Source organism: Solanum tuberosum, unplaced genomic scaffold, assembly GCF_000226075.1.
Source record: "Solanum tuberosum cultivar DM 1-3 516 R44 unplaced genomic scaffold, SolTub_3.0 scf00255, whole genome shotgun sequence".
Taxonomy (NCBI): domain Eukaryota; kingdom Viridiplantae; phylum Streptophyta; class Magnoliopsida; order Solanales; family Solanaceae; genus Solanum; species Solanum tuberosum.
In genome coordinates this window covers 91,286-105,797 of record NW_006239184.1, presented here as the reverse complement: position 1 = coordinate 105,797, position 14,512 = coordinate 91,286, and the positions used below count along the sequence as shown (strand labels likewise).

The 14,512-nt window shown below is 34.3% G+C and overlaps 1 protein-coding gene and 1 long non-coding RNA gene across 2 annotated transcripts; both read left to right on the top strand.

Annotated features, from left to right (window-relative positions):
* Positions 1-209: 209 nt before the first annotated feature.
* Positions 210-3,272, top strand: LOC107062708 (uncharacterized). Its single transcript, XM_015313664.1, has 4 exons — positions 210-2,282; positions 2,840-2,905; positions 2,953-3,101; positions 3,176-3,272. The coding sequence occupies exons 1-4, from the start codon at positions 210-212 to the stop codon at positions 3,270-3,272; spliced, it is 2,385 nt and encodes a 794-aa protein (XP_015169150.1).
* A 2,586-nt stretch (positions 3,273-5,858) lies between these two features.
* On the top strand, positions 5,859-7,438 carry LOC102582675 (uncharacterized). The gene is made up of 2 exons (XR_368146.2): positions 5,859-6,820; positions 7,183-7,438. It is a non-coding gene; the product is annotated as an uncharacterized lncRNA (long non-coding RNA).
* The last annotated feature ends 7,074 nt before the right edge of the window (positions 7,439-14,512 follow it).

Below are 14,512 nucleotides of genomic sequence, written 5' to 3'. Positions count from 1 at the left end.
AGAGATTTTGTTGTAGAAAAGAAAATATCAATTTTTAAAGAAAATTATTTTCGTTTATAGATTCTATACACGATGCCTTAAAAATCAGCATGAAAGTAACCCACGGTGGTTTTATGAAGCACCCGCCTAAAAAACATTATTTTGGGGGTCGTGTCCAGTTCATTGACCATGTTAATGTTTCAGAAATAAAGTTATCTCAATTCAAGAAAATGGCTGAGATATGTGGATATGATAATGAGTCAGTCGCATTTTGGCACAATTATGGTAGACTCGGTGAAAAAATGAGGCTTGTTTCAACTGATTTTGAAGCTAATTTAGTATTCAGAAACATCCCTCGAGATAGAGTAATTGAGGTTTACTTTGAACATTTAGATTCCTATATTGGAATGGATATCAGCAACAATGTTGAACAGAATAGAAAAGAGGGAAGGGCTGAATATTCTTCAAGTGATGATGATTTTGAAGACTCGGATAATGATTTGTCAGATGAACATGATATTTTAGAAAGGAGTGAAAATGGGACACGTGAATATGAAGTTAGCGAAGCAGTGCGAAAAAAGATGGCTCATGAAGATGGAGATTCTGATTGTGTTAACTCTGAAGGGTTCAAGAGCTTAGAAAGTGATTCTAATTCAGATGATATGAACTTAACTGTGTTCAACCCAAATACAGATGGGTTGTATCCTATCCTGACACTTGAATTGATATTTAAAAGTAAAAAAGAGTTCAAGAATGCTGTGATAACTCATGAAGTCGGTCAAGGAAAGTATATAAAATGGCGTAAGAATGATAAGGAAAGGATACGAGCAGTTTGTGCAAAGCATCCAGATTGTGATTGGGAGATTATGGCTTCTAAAATGTATAGAGATTGTGCTTTTCAAGTAAAGACATACAATCCGACCCACAAGTGCAAAAATTGGAACCATGTTAACAAAACCATCACATCTTCGTTCATTGCTAGAAAATATCTTGATGCCATAAAAACAAACAGGAATTGGAAGATCTCTGAATTTAGAGATCATGTTAGTATTCAGTTAAGAGCACACGTGACATTATCTAAATGTAGAAGGGCAAAAAAGAAGGCAATTGCAATAATCGATGGAGATATCTTTGATCAATTCAAGCTATTGTGGAACTATTGCAATGAAATAGTGAGGACAAATCCAAATACTTCTGTTTATATGAAGTTGGTTGAAAATGAAAAATCCTGCAAGCCTGAAAGATTTCAGAGATTTTACATTTGTTTTAGTGCTTGCAAGAAAGGATTCAAGAGTGGTTGTAGAAAGATAGTAGGAGTGAATGGTTGTTGGCTCAAGGGTCCGATGTATGGGACTCAATTGTTAACTGCTGTTGGGCTTGATCCTAATAACAATATCTATCCGATAGCATATGCAGTTGTGGAGAAAGAAAATCGTGAGTCATGGGCATGGTTTTTGGATTATCTAAAGCTTGACTTGGAGATCGATGATGGAGCTCACTGGACCTTCATGTCAGACAAGCAAAAAGGTCTAATAGAAGGATTTAATGATATATTACCTTTGGTCGCTCATAGATTTTGTGTTAGACACTTGCATAGTAATTTCAAAAGGGCCGAATTTTGTGGTGACACACTAAGAAATGCACTTTGGAAAGCTGCTAGTGCGACAACAGTAAGTTGGTTTGATGAACGCATGGTTGAAATATTTGATTTGGATCCCGAAGCTGCTATTTGGTTGAGAGATAAGTCACCTAGTGAATGGTCTAAATCTCACTTCTCCGAAGATGCAAAATGTGATACCTTAGTGAATAACATATGTGAATGTTTTAATAGCATGATATTGGATGCAAGAGATAAGCCTATTATCACTCTTCTGGAGAAAATTCGGTATATGCTCATGACAAGAATACAAGCAAATAGGGATAAATCTGTCAAGTGGAGTTCTGATGATATTTGCCCCAGAATTAAAAATGTATTGTGCAAAAGTCAAGCTGCTGCTGCTGAATATATTCCTAGAAAATCAAATGAGTGGAACTATGAGCTTATAGGAGCTAGCATAATTGACATTTGGGCCGTAGATTTGTTAAACCGAAAATGCAGTTGCAGAAAATGGAATTTGACAGGGCTACCTTGTAAACATGCTATATCAGCAATTTGGGCTAAAAATGATGAAATCAGTTCGTATATTGATGATTGTTATAAGGTGGAAACTTATAGAAGGATCTATGAATTTGCTATTCTTCCTATGAATGGTCAAAGTATGTGGCCGCAACATGAGAATATTCCTCCTTTGCCTCCCAGAGTAGTAAGACAAAGTAGTAAAGGGAGAAAACAAAAGAAAAGAAGAAAATAATTAGATGAAGTGGGCGCGAGTAGGACAAAAGCGAAGAGGAAGCAAAAATATTTAAGTTGCAGTAGATGCCACAAGCTTGGACATAACACAAGAACTTGCAAGTATAATTTGTTGCAGACAGAGTCTCAAAATGTGTCTCCGCTATATCATGAATCATCTTCATCATGTTCTCCTACAAAACTACCAGTACTTTTTTTTTATCTATAGCGTATTTCACTTACTTTATTATATTAAAATTTGTGTAAACGCTTCCACTAATTCATTATACTTCACAGGTTAGAAGAGCTGCAGAGAGTCAAGCTAATTTCAACTCAACAAAGTGACGTGCTCTCGTGATTGATGTAGTTTGGTGACATTTGACTTATGGTGCTAAATTTACATTTGAGTGATAATTTTATGTGATTAGTTGTTTTTTTGTTGTTTTATGTTATTTTCTTTACCTGATCATTGTAGTGTTTTTTGATGTTTTTGTGCAGCTTAGGGTAGCTTGGTGATGTTTTTTGGTGCAGTTTGTCGCAGTTTCTATGCTAGTTTTTGTGCGCCTTGGTGCTGATTTTTGGTGGTTGGGTGCTGCTGTCTGTGCAGCAGTTTGGTGACTTTTTTGGAGCTGTGTTTTATGCAGTTTGGTGCTGGTTTTTGGTGTTTGGTGCTGGTGTTTGGTGGTTGGTGCTGCTGTTTGTGCAGCAGTTTGGTGACGTTTTTGGAGCTGTGTGTGCAGCAGTTTGGTGACGTTTTGGAAGCTGTTTTTGTGCAGTTTGGTGCTGATTTTTGGTAGTCTGATGCAGTAGTTTGGTGGTGATTTTTTGGTGGTTTGATACTGCTGTCTAGTGATGTGTTATGTATAGTTTGGTGCTGATTAAGCAGTTTTCTGCTGGTTTTTTGGGTGTTCTGGTGCTGCAATTCGATCAAAGTTTGATAGCTGCTATTTTTGTTGTAGTTTAAGTTATTTTCTGCACAACAATTGTTGAAAACAGAGAACTATAGTTCAATTTAGTTGCTGATTTTTGAATTTTTCTGCAATTTTATGCAGTTTCATTGATGTAATGATCGATTATTAACATGAAAATAGAATTATATTTTTGCTCACAATATTTTCTCAATTGTGTTCACTACTTTGCATTTTGCTTTAACTCGCATGAAATAACGACCAACGAATTATAATTTTATTTTGTAAATTAGTATTTGTCATCTTATAGTATCATATTTATGGTTTTAGCTATTAAGTTAGAAGCTCAAATAAATTAATTTAAAGAAGAAAAAAGGCCTAAAATGCTCCAGCAATTTAGCTATGTTCCAGCTCATTTACAAGTTTAAAATATTCAGCAATTTGGCTATCCAAATGCAGCACATCTCGGCCCAGTTTTTGCTCAAAGTGTAGCAGCCCAACTACTCAATTGAACAGACCCATTTCCTCTAACATGTCAATTTAACCCTATTGATAAACTCTAGCAGCCATCAGGGGCGGACCCACGTGTCGTCCAAGGGGTTCACCCGAACCCCCTCAATAAAAAATTGCACTGTATATATAAGGTAAATTTTCTGGATTTATGTATATATATTTTGAACCCCCTTAATGACAAGGTGAAAGAGATAGCCCAGCGGCCGCTTCCTCTAAAATTAAACCTGACGTCAAGGGTTTGAATCCTTGGGTTAGCGTTTTATTTTTTACTTTTTAGTTTCAGTTTTATTTTTTTAGTTCCAGTTCAGGTTTTCACGTTTTTTTAGTTTTTTTTCTTATATAAAACATGCTAAAATGTGGTGTTAAACCCAAAAGAATGCAATGATCCGCCACTAAAACTATATACTACTACTTCCTTGAAATTTTGTTTTGTTGGCTTATTTACACGTTAATACTTTTATTTTCCCAACCCGCTGAACGAAAATCCTGGGTCCGCCACTGGCAGCCATACCCCACCCCTCATTCCATTTTCAACCATGGTAGGTAGCACCATAACTGTGGATAGTCTTTGTCCAACCTTTTTGAGCAAATTTCATCCATTCACTATGTTCTAGCATATCCTAACGTTCAAAATTTCCTTCTCACTCATATTCAACAATTTAGTCAACACAAGAAGCCAAATAACTCTTTGATTTTTGATTCTTTGGGGCAGAAGTTCACTATTAAAATAACTTGATTTACGGAGTCCAAGATCTTCATATGATTTTTCTCCAACCAAGACAAATTTGAAATTCAAAATAAATCCCGCTCAAACTCTAAGCTCTGATTTTTATTTTATTTTTTTCTATAAATACTCCTATATATCTTCAGTTGAAGAGACGGTTTTGGCTGGCAAAAGGGATCACGAAAAAGACTTGAACATTCAAAAGAATACCACTTTTTTACATTTCAATATCTCCTACTTTACTTTCTGTTTTGTTTGACTTTATTGGAGAAACGAGGGTAGATTCTTGATAAAAAACGCCCAGTTCGCTGCCCCAAAACAGGTGACCTTTAAATCTGATTGTTTTAAGAAATTTATTTATTTATGTATATACGATCTTAAAAGTAGTGTTTCTTTCCGTTTTGAGAGTGTGTTGCAACTTGTTTGGGTGTAGGATTTAAGATCTTTCTTCATATGAGAGTTCTCTTATATGATTATGATTTATTAAAAAAGGTTGTTTTAAGTTCATTCGTTATAAAAAAAACGAAGTCAGCCTTAGGATGTATATATTTAACACTTTGTTTTGATTTTCTCTGGAAAGCATTGCTGTAATTATTCATAATTTACATTATATTTGATTGTTCTCCTGCACTCTTAAATTGAAAGTAGCTAGCTCTAACAGATAGGAACAATTTGTAAGTAAATTTGTCATTAATATATTTAGTGTATGCTTGTCAGGGGCGGCTCAACGTAATCGGAGGCCTAAAGCGAAATCTTAATTAGAGGCCTAAAATCTAAATAAACTTCACATGCATTTATTTAAAATTTATTTTTCTTACATTTTTAAATGCAAAGTATTACCTAATATTTTTTTTATATATATAAATGATTTATTCGATTTCTTTTTCAATTATTAGTTTTAAATAAGATTTTATTAATTCAACGTTGAAAAATATTATTTTACTCGGGCAATCATTATATGAATTGTTAACATAGTTCTACAAGTAATAAGTTGACAAATTTCAAATAAATATAAGAGTTAGAACCATAGCTTTGATGAAGTTGATAATTTGGTTACCCCACATTTTACTATGGTTGTTGTAATGCTTGAAAATCTAAGAAGAAATGGAAAAAGAATTTACAATTCAATTTGTTCAACACTTTTCGACTATTAATTGATATTTTTGACAGAATATTACTCTAACTTATCAACAATTTAAAGAAGAGAGTGTAAAAGGAGTTAAAAAGAAAATAATGTGAGTATTAGTAGAGAGAGTGTAAGAAAATAAAATAATATTTTCTTGATTTTTTCTATTTGAATTGGGTTGAAGAGAATAAAATAATAATTTTAAATATATACTTTTTATCATAATTAATTAATGTTTTTCTTTAAAAAATTAACACATAATTTATTCTTGGTAAAAAATTGAGGCCCCCTAAAATTGGGGGCCTAAGGCCAATGTCTTATTTTTGTATACATATAGCCGGCCCTGATGCTTGTATGTGTAAGTGATAATGTCCATGCTGCTCAGATCATGTCTAGTCCTTTAGGAAAGCTTATTCTGACGAGTTATTAGTGAAAATGTATGCTTCTTCAGTTGAGTTAAAGTACATGACTTTGTTTGCCAGTATTTGTGCCCCATTATAGATATATGCTATTCCAAATTTTGCTTTACAACTACATGATAATTTTGTTCCGACTTGCAGATTATATCTTCAAGTATTTATTAGGCCAAAACTGATTCGACTTGGTTCAAATGCGCCTATGATTTTGTTTAAATTTACAGCAGAAACTTTAATGCATATTAGAAGTTACTCTACGTATGATTGGTGTTGTGATATGCATGGTTGTGTTCGAGTATTAGTCATCTCGTTCTCTGCAAATAAAATATGGTTTTATATGTTTGTTGATCATTTTTTAAGAATTGATTTGTGGTATATTTTAAGGATTAGAAATTTAGATGTATTTGTTATGTAGTTCTGTGTGTGAGTATAAGTAGAAAGAGCTTAAAATGCCAAGTTAGATCTTACTACTTTTAAGAAATTGTTGTATGTTTTTTTTTGTTTTGCTGTTGAAAAGAGACTTAATTATAGACATGACAAATTATATTATTCAATTCTTCTGATATGACAAATTGTTTGATTTGGTTCTTAGGACGTTTCTCCGTCCATTTAAGCATTTCACTTTAATGTATTTGTCTTTCTAATTTTCATTTCAATATATTGATAGAATGGGATTTGTAATGGAGTGACTTATTGACATTGTTCATGTTCAAGATACTAGTGCTTCATCTTTAAAGGAGGAAATTTTTAATTTACTTGCTCAACATTCTTATAGTCCATCAAGTGTGCGTGGACAATGTTACGATGGGGCAAGTAATATGCAAGGTGAGATCAATGGCCTTAAAATGTTGATTAGACGGGAAAGTAAATTAGTTCATTTCATCCACTGCTTTGCTCATCAACTTCAACTAACTCTTGTTGGGGTCTCTAAAAAGTGTGTTGAAGTGGGAAAACTTATAGTATTGATCTCAAATATTTTCAATATATTGGGATCTTCTTTTAAGCGTATGAATAATTTACGAGATTCTCAAAAATAAAAAATTCAAGTGGCATTAGATATGGGTGAACTTACAACCGGTAAGGGCTTGAATCAACAACTTGATCTTTCAAGAACTTGTGATACTCGTTGAGGATCTCATTATAAATCCTTTAATAGTTTTATTATTATGTTTGGCTCTATTCTTTAGGTTCTTGAATCACTTGCTCTTGATGCAAGGAGTATGGATGAAGGAGCCAAGGGAATGGGACATCTTGAAGCTTGTCGAACATTTGAGATTGCGTTTATGTTGCATTTGATGAGAGATGTCTTAGCAATCACAAATGTGCTTAATAAATGCTTAAAAAATAGCAAGATATTGCAAATGTCATGCTACTTGTTGAAGTAGCAAAGAGAAGGTTGTAAGTTTAAGAGATGATGAATGAGATTCTCTTATTGCCAAGGTATCTACATTTTGTATCAAACATGATGTTTTGATACCTAACTTTGAGGAGCCATATGTTAGCTCTTTAAGATCACGATGGAAACTTGCTAACTATACAATCTTACATCATTATCATGTTGAAGTATTTTGCAATATCATTGATTGGCAACTTCAAGAACTTAATGATCGTTTCGATGAAGTGACTACCAATTTGCTCCATGAAATTGCTTGTTTGAATCCAATTAACTCATTTTCATGTTTTGACATAAGAAAAGTAATGAGAATGATTGAATTATATTCAGATGACTTTGATGAATCCAATATGAGTATTCTCGAGAATCAACTTGCAAGTTACATTGTTGATGTTCGTGATGTTGATGAAAGGTTCTCCGATCTAAATGGCCTTTGTGATATTTTCAAAAGATTAGTTCAGACAAGAAACATTCAAATTATCTTCTTGTATTTCGCTTAGTGAAACTTGCTCTACTTTTACCAGTTGCCACTGCCTCCGTTGAAAGAGTTTTTTCGACAATGAAGTTTATCTAGAATGATTTGCGGAGTCAAATGAGTGATAATTTTTTTAGTGGTTGTTTGGTACCTTATTTATAAAAAGATGTATTTGATAATATTTCTAAAGATGTTATTATTATGACATTTCAAGATATGAAACCTCGTAGAATACAATTATAATAATATATGTAGTTGCATTCTCAAATGTAAAACTATGTTTTGATAGGTTTATCCGTATGTTTGGTTTCTTAACCTCCCTTCAAGGTTGTGTAGTTTTGTAATGTAATTAAGCCATTTTATGCCAATTTTTTTGTGTGTGAAGAAAGAGTGTTTTTGCTATATATGATTTGTGTTTTTTGTTAGTCTTTCTAATGTTAAATTTGTGCTTGCTCTCCATTTGCACTTTCAGGAGTCGAAGAGAATTCTAAAGGAATTGAAGAACTTGTAAAAAATTTTAAATGAGTTGTGCTACTTTATTATCATTTAATAGATATGTACTTTAAATTTGTTTCTTAAGATAAGTTGTAATTGTAAAAAAATATTTGGATAACAAACATTATCCCAAGAGACCAAAGCAATTTTTTTCTTCTCATCAGAACTCTCCCACAAGTAATCCCTGCATAACTTATCTATTCCCTTTAGTATACTTTGGGAGAGGATAAAAACTGCCCCCCAGAAGCCGTGTATGGAAAATACTGCATTTATCACTTGCAATCTACCAGCATATGAGAGTGTCTTGGAATATGTCACTTTAATCCTCTGGGTAATCTTGACAATCAGGGAACAACAATCAATTTGTTTTCACTTCTTGGGAGATAAGGAAAGTCCAAGATACCTTATAGGGAATTCTCCAAGTGAAAATCAAGTTCTTTCAAGAATCTGAGTCTTTGTATCCTCATCCACCCCAGCTAGAAATACACTAGATTTTTCCATATTTTCCTCCAATCTTATAGCAACACTGAAATGTGCTAATGCCTCCATTACTCTATTCATAGAAGCCAAATTACCCTTACAAAATATCATCAGATCATCAGCAAAAATCAGGTGAGTAAGCTGCACCTTCTTACACATTGGATGGTACTTGAAATCTGGCAGCATGCTCATGTTTTAGAGTGTTCTTGATAAATATTCAATCACTAATACAAATAGTAAAGAAGAGACAAGATCTCCTTGTCTAAGCCCTCTCCTCCCAACAAAGAACCCATGGTTCTCCCCATTAACTTTCATTGAGAACATGGTTGTAGATACACACAACATAATCCATTTAATAAACACTTTAGCGAATCCAAAACCAGTTAGTACTTCTTCTAAAAAATCCCAGCTCACCACATTATAAGTTTTTTTCAGGTCTATCTTCATGAGACATCTAGGAGATACACTTTTACTATTGTAGTGTCTCAAGTGGTCATGGCATATCAGGACATTATGCATCATTGATCTCCACTGCATAAAGGCTGATTGATTTTTTGTAACAATGCAACTAATTGCCTTCTTCGGTCTACAACATATTAGTTTATAAATACATTTATATAGAACATTACAAAAAGATATAGGCATGAATTGACAAGCATATTCAGGTACCTCCACTTTCGGAATGAGTGCAATTCTATTGGAGTTTATTTGTCTCAGTAATTTGTTGTTTTCAAAAAAAAATAAAGTACTGCATTTGTGACATCTTGTCCAACAATTGACCAAGATGCTTTATACAACTCATTAACAAAACCATCTGGTCCTGGGCTCTTATTACTGTCAATCTAATACATAGCCTTTTTCACCTCACTTGGATCAAAACTGTATAGCAATTCCCTCTGGTCCTTTGTAAGTTTAGTCCTTTGGCATATTATGGCCCTTACTTCCTGTACTCTATGTTGTGTTATGTTCCCTAAAATGTCCTTATAATATTCCACAATTATATTGGAAATAATTGCATGATCATTTTGCCATACTCCAGAGTTGTTCTTTAATTGTGTAGTGTCATGCTTCAATTTTCTATGTTTTATGACTGAATACAAGTACTTTATATTGCTATCGCTTAGTCTAATCCATGTTGATTTACTTCTCTGTTGGAGAAATATTTCAGCCAAGTAGGAAGACTTCTTAAACTTCTGATAAGCCTGGCTTTCAAGTTGCTGGTACTCAAGATTATTTGGGCTTGTCTACAGTTGCTTTTGTTCTTGCTTTAGTTTCTCCCTGTCCACATTTGCCTCAACTACAATGTTCTGAAAATCTTGTAAATGTAGCTCATTCAACTTCTTCTTCAACAATTTTAGTTTTCTCACCACCTGAAACATCATACATCATTCTATATTTTTATGCCATCCTTCCCTCACACTATCCTGAAATTGTGGGTGCTTAGTCCACACATTACAGAACTAAAATGACTTCTTGATCTTACAATTTTCACTGAGGATAACTTTTGCAAGGTAGTGATTACTAATACCTTTAGGTAGAAACAAGGGCATTGTGTCCAATCATTTATTATTAGGGATGGGCATAAATATCGAAAAACCGAAATACCGAATCGAACCAAATTTTTTTGGTATTTCGGTTTCGATTCGGTATTCGGTATAAACTTTTGAACTTTTCAGTATTTCGATTCGGTTTTCGGTACGTGACTTTTGTATTATTCGATATTTCAATTTACCGAAATATATTATATTAATATATTTATATTATATTAATTATTATTAAATAATAAATTTATGCATATTTTTGAATTAGGTCAGTGACCAGTGACCACCTTCATTTTTCACTTTAGTTTTCATTTTTCTTAGGCTCCGCTTTCAGCCTTTCACCGTCCCTTAAGCCTTAACGCTTTACCACTTCCAGCGTCGTCGCGTCAACCAACAACCGACCAACCAGCAGAGGGCCAGCAGGTAGCAACCAACCAACCAACCGCAGCCGCCAGCTAACCAGCATCAGCCTCCAGCCGACCAACATCAGCCGACAACCGATCATCGGAGCAGCACTCCAGCAGCAACAACCGGCGACCATTGGAGCAACCTCAAGATATCTTCATCCATTTGATTATTTTGATTATTTCTTCAAAAATTGAACTAACAAAATTGAACCAAAATAACATAAATCGAATCGAAATAATAAAAATTGAATCGAACCCAAATAATTTGGTTCGGTGTTCGGTACACATGGTACAAGAATAAAAAATTGAAAAAACCAAAAAAACCCGAAACCAAACCGAATTATCGAATGCCCAGCCCTATTCATTATTAATAAAAATCCAGTCAGTTTTTGAAAAAATCTTGTTCCCATTATGTTTATCACTCCAGGTATACCTATTCTATACCTATTCCCCTGAGTAGGAAATTCCAGCAATCCACAATCTGTCACGCATTCATGAAAGTCTACTATTTCTGACCAACTTTCATGATTCCCACCTATTCTATCATCAGCTTTCATAATTGAATTGGAATCTCCAAGCACCATCCATGGCTTAGAGCATCTTCTACTCTGAATCAACAAACTTTCCCACAACTCTTTCCTAACTTTCCCACAACTCTTTCCTATCTTCCTTACATAGGAAATCTCGAATGCAATTTGGAAAGGTAAGAACATTACCTCACATGTAATCTGTTGAGCTGTCTTGCTTATGGGGTTTACTTGGTAGTAATCATGTCTCCAAGTAAGCCATATCCTATTATTATAATGGTTTTCCAAGTTGGTAGTGTACTGACATCCTGCAAACATACTTTCAGCCAGTTTTCCTATCCTTCCACTCTTTTTTTTTTCTTTCTAGTAGACCTATCAAATTTATCCTTTCCTCATCGCAAATGAGTTTAACCTCCTTTTGCTTATTAGGAGCATTAAGCCCCCTTACATTCCAGCTAAGTAGGTTAACCATTTCCAGATATTCAATTGTTTGTCCTCCCACATTACTTCTACTGCCTTCCTTTTCAATCCTCTTTTGCAACAATTGAAATGAATTCACATTCTCTATCCGAGAATCCTGCTTTGGTGGTGTCTTGGTAGTTGTCTTCCCTACTCTTACAGGTGTTTTCCATCCCTCTTTGTTAATAATAGTCCGTCCTCGTGCTATTTGTTGTGGTACTACTACAACTGTTAGTCTAAGTTATTGGTTACCCTCTTGCACTTGTTTCTGCTTTGTATGATCTCCCACTAGCCTTTCCATGTGAGGTACTTGGTTAGGGTTTTGCACTTTCCTCTTCACTCTGCATTCCTCCTCCACATGTCCATAATTCTTGTAGAACCTACACAGTGTTGGCTTCCAATCATATTGCATTGGTTTCTCAATCACTTTTCCTTTTTCATTCTTAAACTTCACCTCATCCGGTAATTGTGCTCCCATTTCTACCTCAACCAATAGTCTAGCAAAGTTTAGACCATTCATTTCCTCAATGTTATGATCCACCATTAAAGGTCGTCCTATCAAGCTGCCAATCTTACTTAACCCTTTCCTGCTCCAGTACTTGAAATCTAACCTTGGTAATTTGTTCCAAATAGGTACCGACTGTAGTTCCTCTTTTGTAAACTCTAATTCACGTGTCCATTCTTTGACAATGAATGTCTTATTGTCAAAATGATAAATTCCACCTGGTAGCACCTCTTGTTTCCCTATCTCAGATTTAAACCTCACCACTATTACCCCATTCTTTAGCATATACACTTTATCAATCCCATACTTACCCCATAACCTCTGTATAAATCCTTTTACCACCTGGAAAGGAGGATGTGCTCCTAGAACATAGCACACCACAATATTTCCCCCAAATTTGATTTCAGATTTGATATCCTCCAACCAATTTCCATGTAACATCTCGCAACTAGAAAGAACTAGAAGGAAGTTTATAATTTGGAAATAGTTACTTTTTGAAAGAATGAGGAAATCTGGAATTTTTTAAAGTAAGTTAAAGTGAATTTTTGGTCAACTTCAAATGATAATAACTCCTAGATCAGGATGAGTTAGGTGTAGTTCCAGATATGGTTGGAATGATCTTTCCAACGCCACCAGGTTTGTGTGATTCCGAGTTTGTATGAGTGAGTTATGCCCTTTGGAAGTTGGGATATTGGATTAAAGAAATGTCCAATCCGGAATTTTAAGGGGTATTTTAGTCTTTTTATTGCCCTATTATTTTAATCCATTTTTAGGAGTTTAATATGGGTCAAATCAGATTTTAGTCAGTTTTAGAATTTGAGATTTCACGTTAGGGCTAAGGAGAAAGGAGGAGAGAAAAGAAGAAGGAGAAAAGGGCAAATTCATCAAAATCGATCAAGAAAGTTGGTGTTTCGCCAATGATTTACTTCTATAAGGTATGTGAGGCTCTCATAACGTTGGGATCGTTCTCCCACGTGCCAAGCATATTAATTTCATTTTGGATTCGACCTAAATGAGTTTGAGTATTGATGATCTTGATATCTATTTTCGAATTCATATATTGTTCTTGAATTTGACTAAGATGGGAAGTTTCTGAATTCGTTACGTCTCATCTTAGAGTCATTTCAAGTTAGGTTCTTAGGTACATTTGTTGGTTATCTGTATCTAAAAGTAATTTGAGAAAAATAATCGAATTTAGGTGAATTGGGGTTAGAAATCGAAGAAGAAAATTCGTCGGACGATATTTGATGTCAATGGCGCGTCGCTCCCCCACTCCCCAGTTTTGAAATTTTCTGCTTCGTGTCGCAGAGCTGTAGCAGAGTCTTCTGCCTCAAAAGACGTTCTTCAAACCAAAATTTAATTATGCCTCAGCGTTGCGGACCCACCTTCGTATTTTGATTTTTGGTCTTTTCTCATGTTTAGCTATCTAAAATCATTCCTAAACAATATGAGATCTTTCCAATCAAAAATCAAAAATCTTGAATACATAATTCAATTCAAGGATCAGTTAAGAGTCAAGTCAGGAGCAGTTAAGGTCTAAGTCAGGAGCAGTCAAGAGTCAAGTTAAGATAAGTTCTTAAAATTTTCAAAAGTCTTTCACAAATGTTTTAACTTTGTTTTAAGACTTAAGTTTTGAGTTCAGTAAAGATGTAAAGTTGAAGATCTTCTCTTCAAAGAAGTATATGGGGACTATGTATTCCCAAAGATATTTAAAAATGTTTTCACATTTTAATAAGAACGAAAACTGAGATTTCCAAAAAGCTTTCGGGCTAGTTTTCAGAAAAGAATAATAGCTTTCTAAATGAAGCAAGGAGGGAAACTGAGATTTCCAAGATAACCTTTGAGCTAAGTTTTTTAGAACTAATTTCAAATCACAGAAGAAATATGTTTTTAAACATAAGAGCTAGTATATTTTGGGAGTAGTATTGAGCACCGAATTGGGGGCGAGCAGGAGTTCAGATAACTCACGTCTCCATAAAACCATGTAGCCACCATGGGTAGAAAAGGGTCATACTTTTTAAATGAACCCTTTTCACAATAGACTAGTGTATCCACTTAGTAGTTCAGGTCATATACCTTTGGCCGAGTATAGGATGCGCTGACAACGTGAGGTAGATCGTTGTATCATCACTACAGCGCTTATGTGATGGTTGTCGGATAGAGAAACTCCCACAAAAGTTATTGTATATATATTTATACATAAGTTTATTGTATTTTTACATACATTTCAAAGTT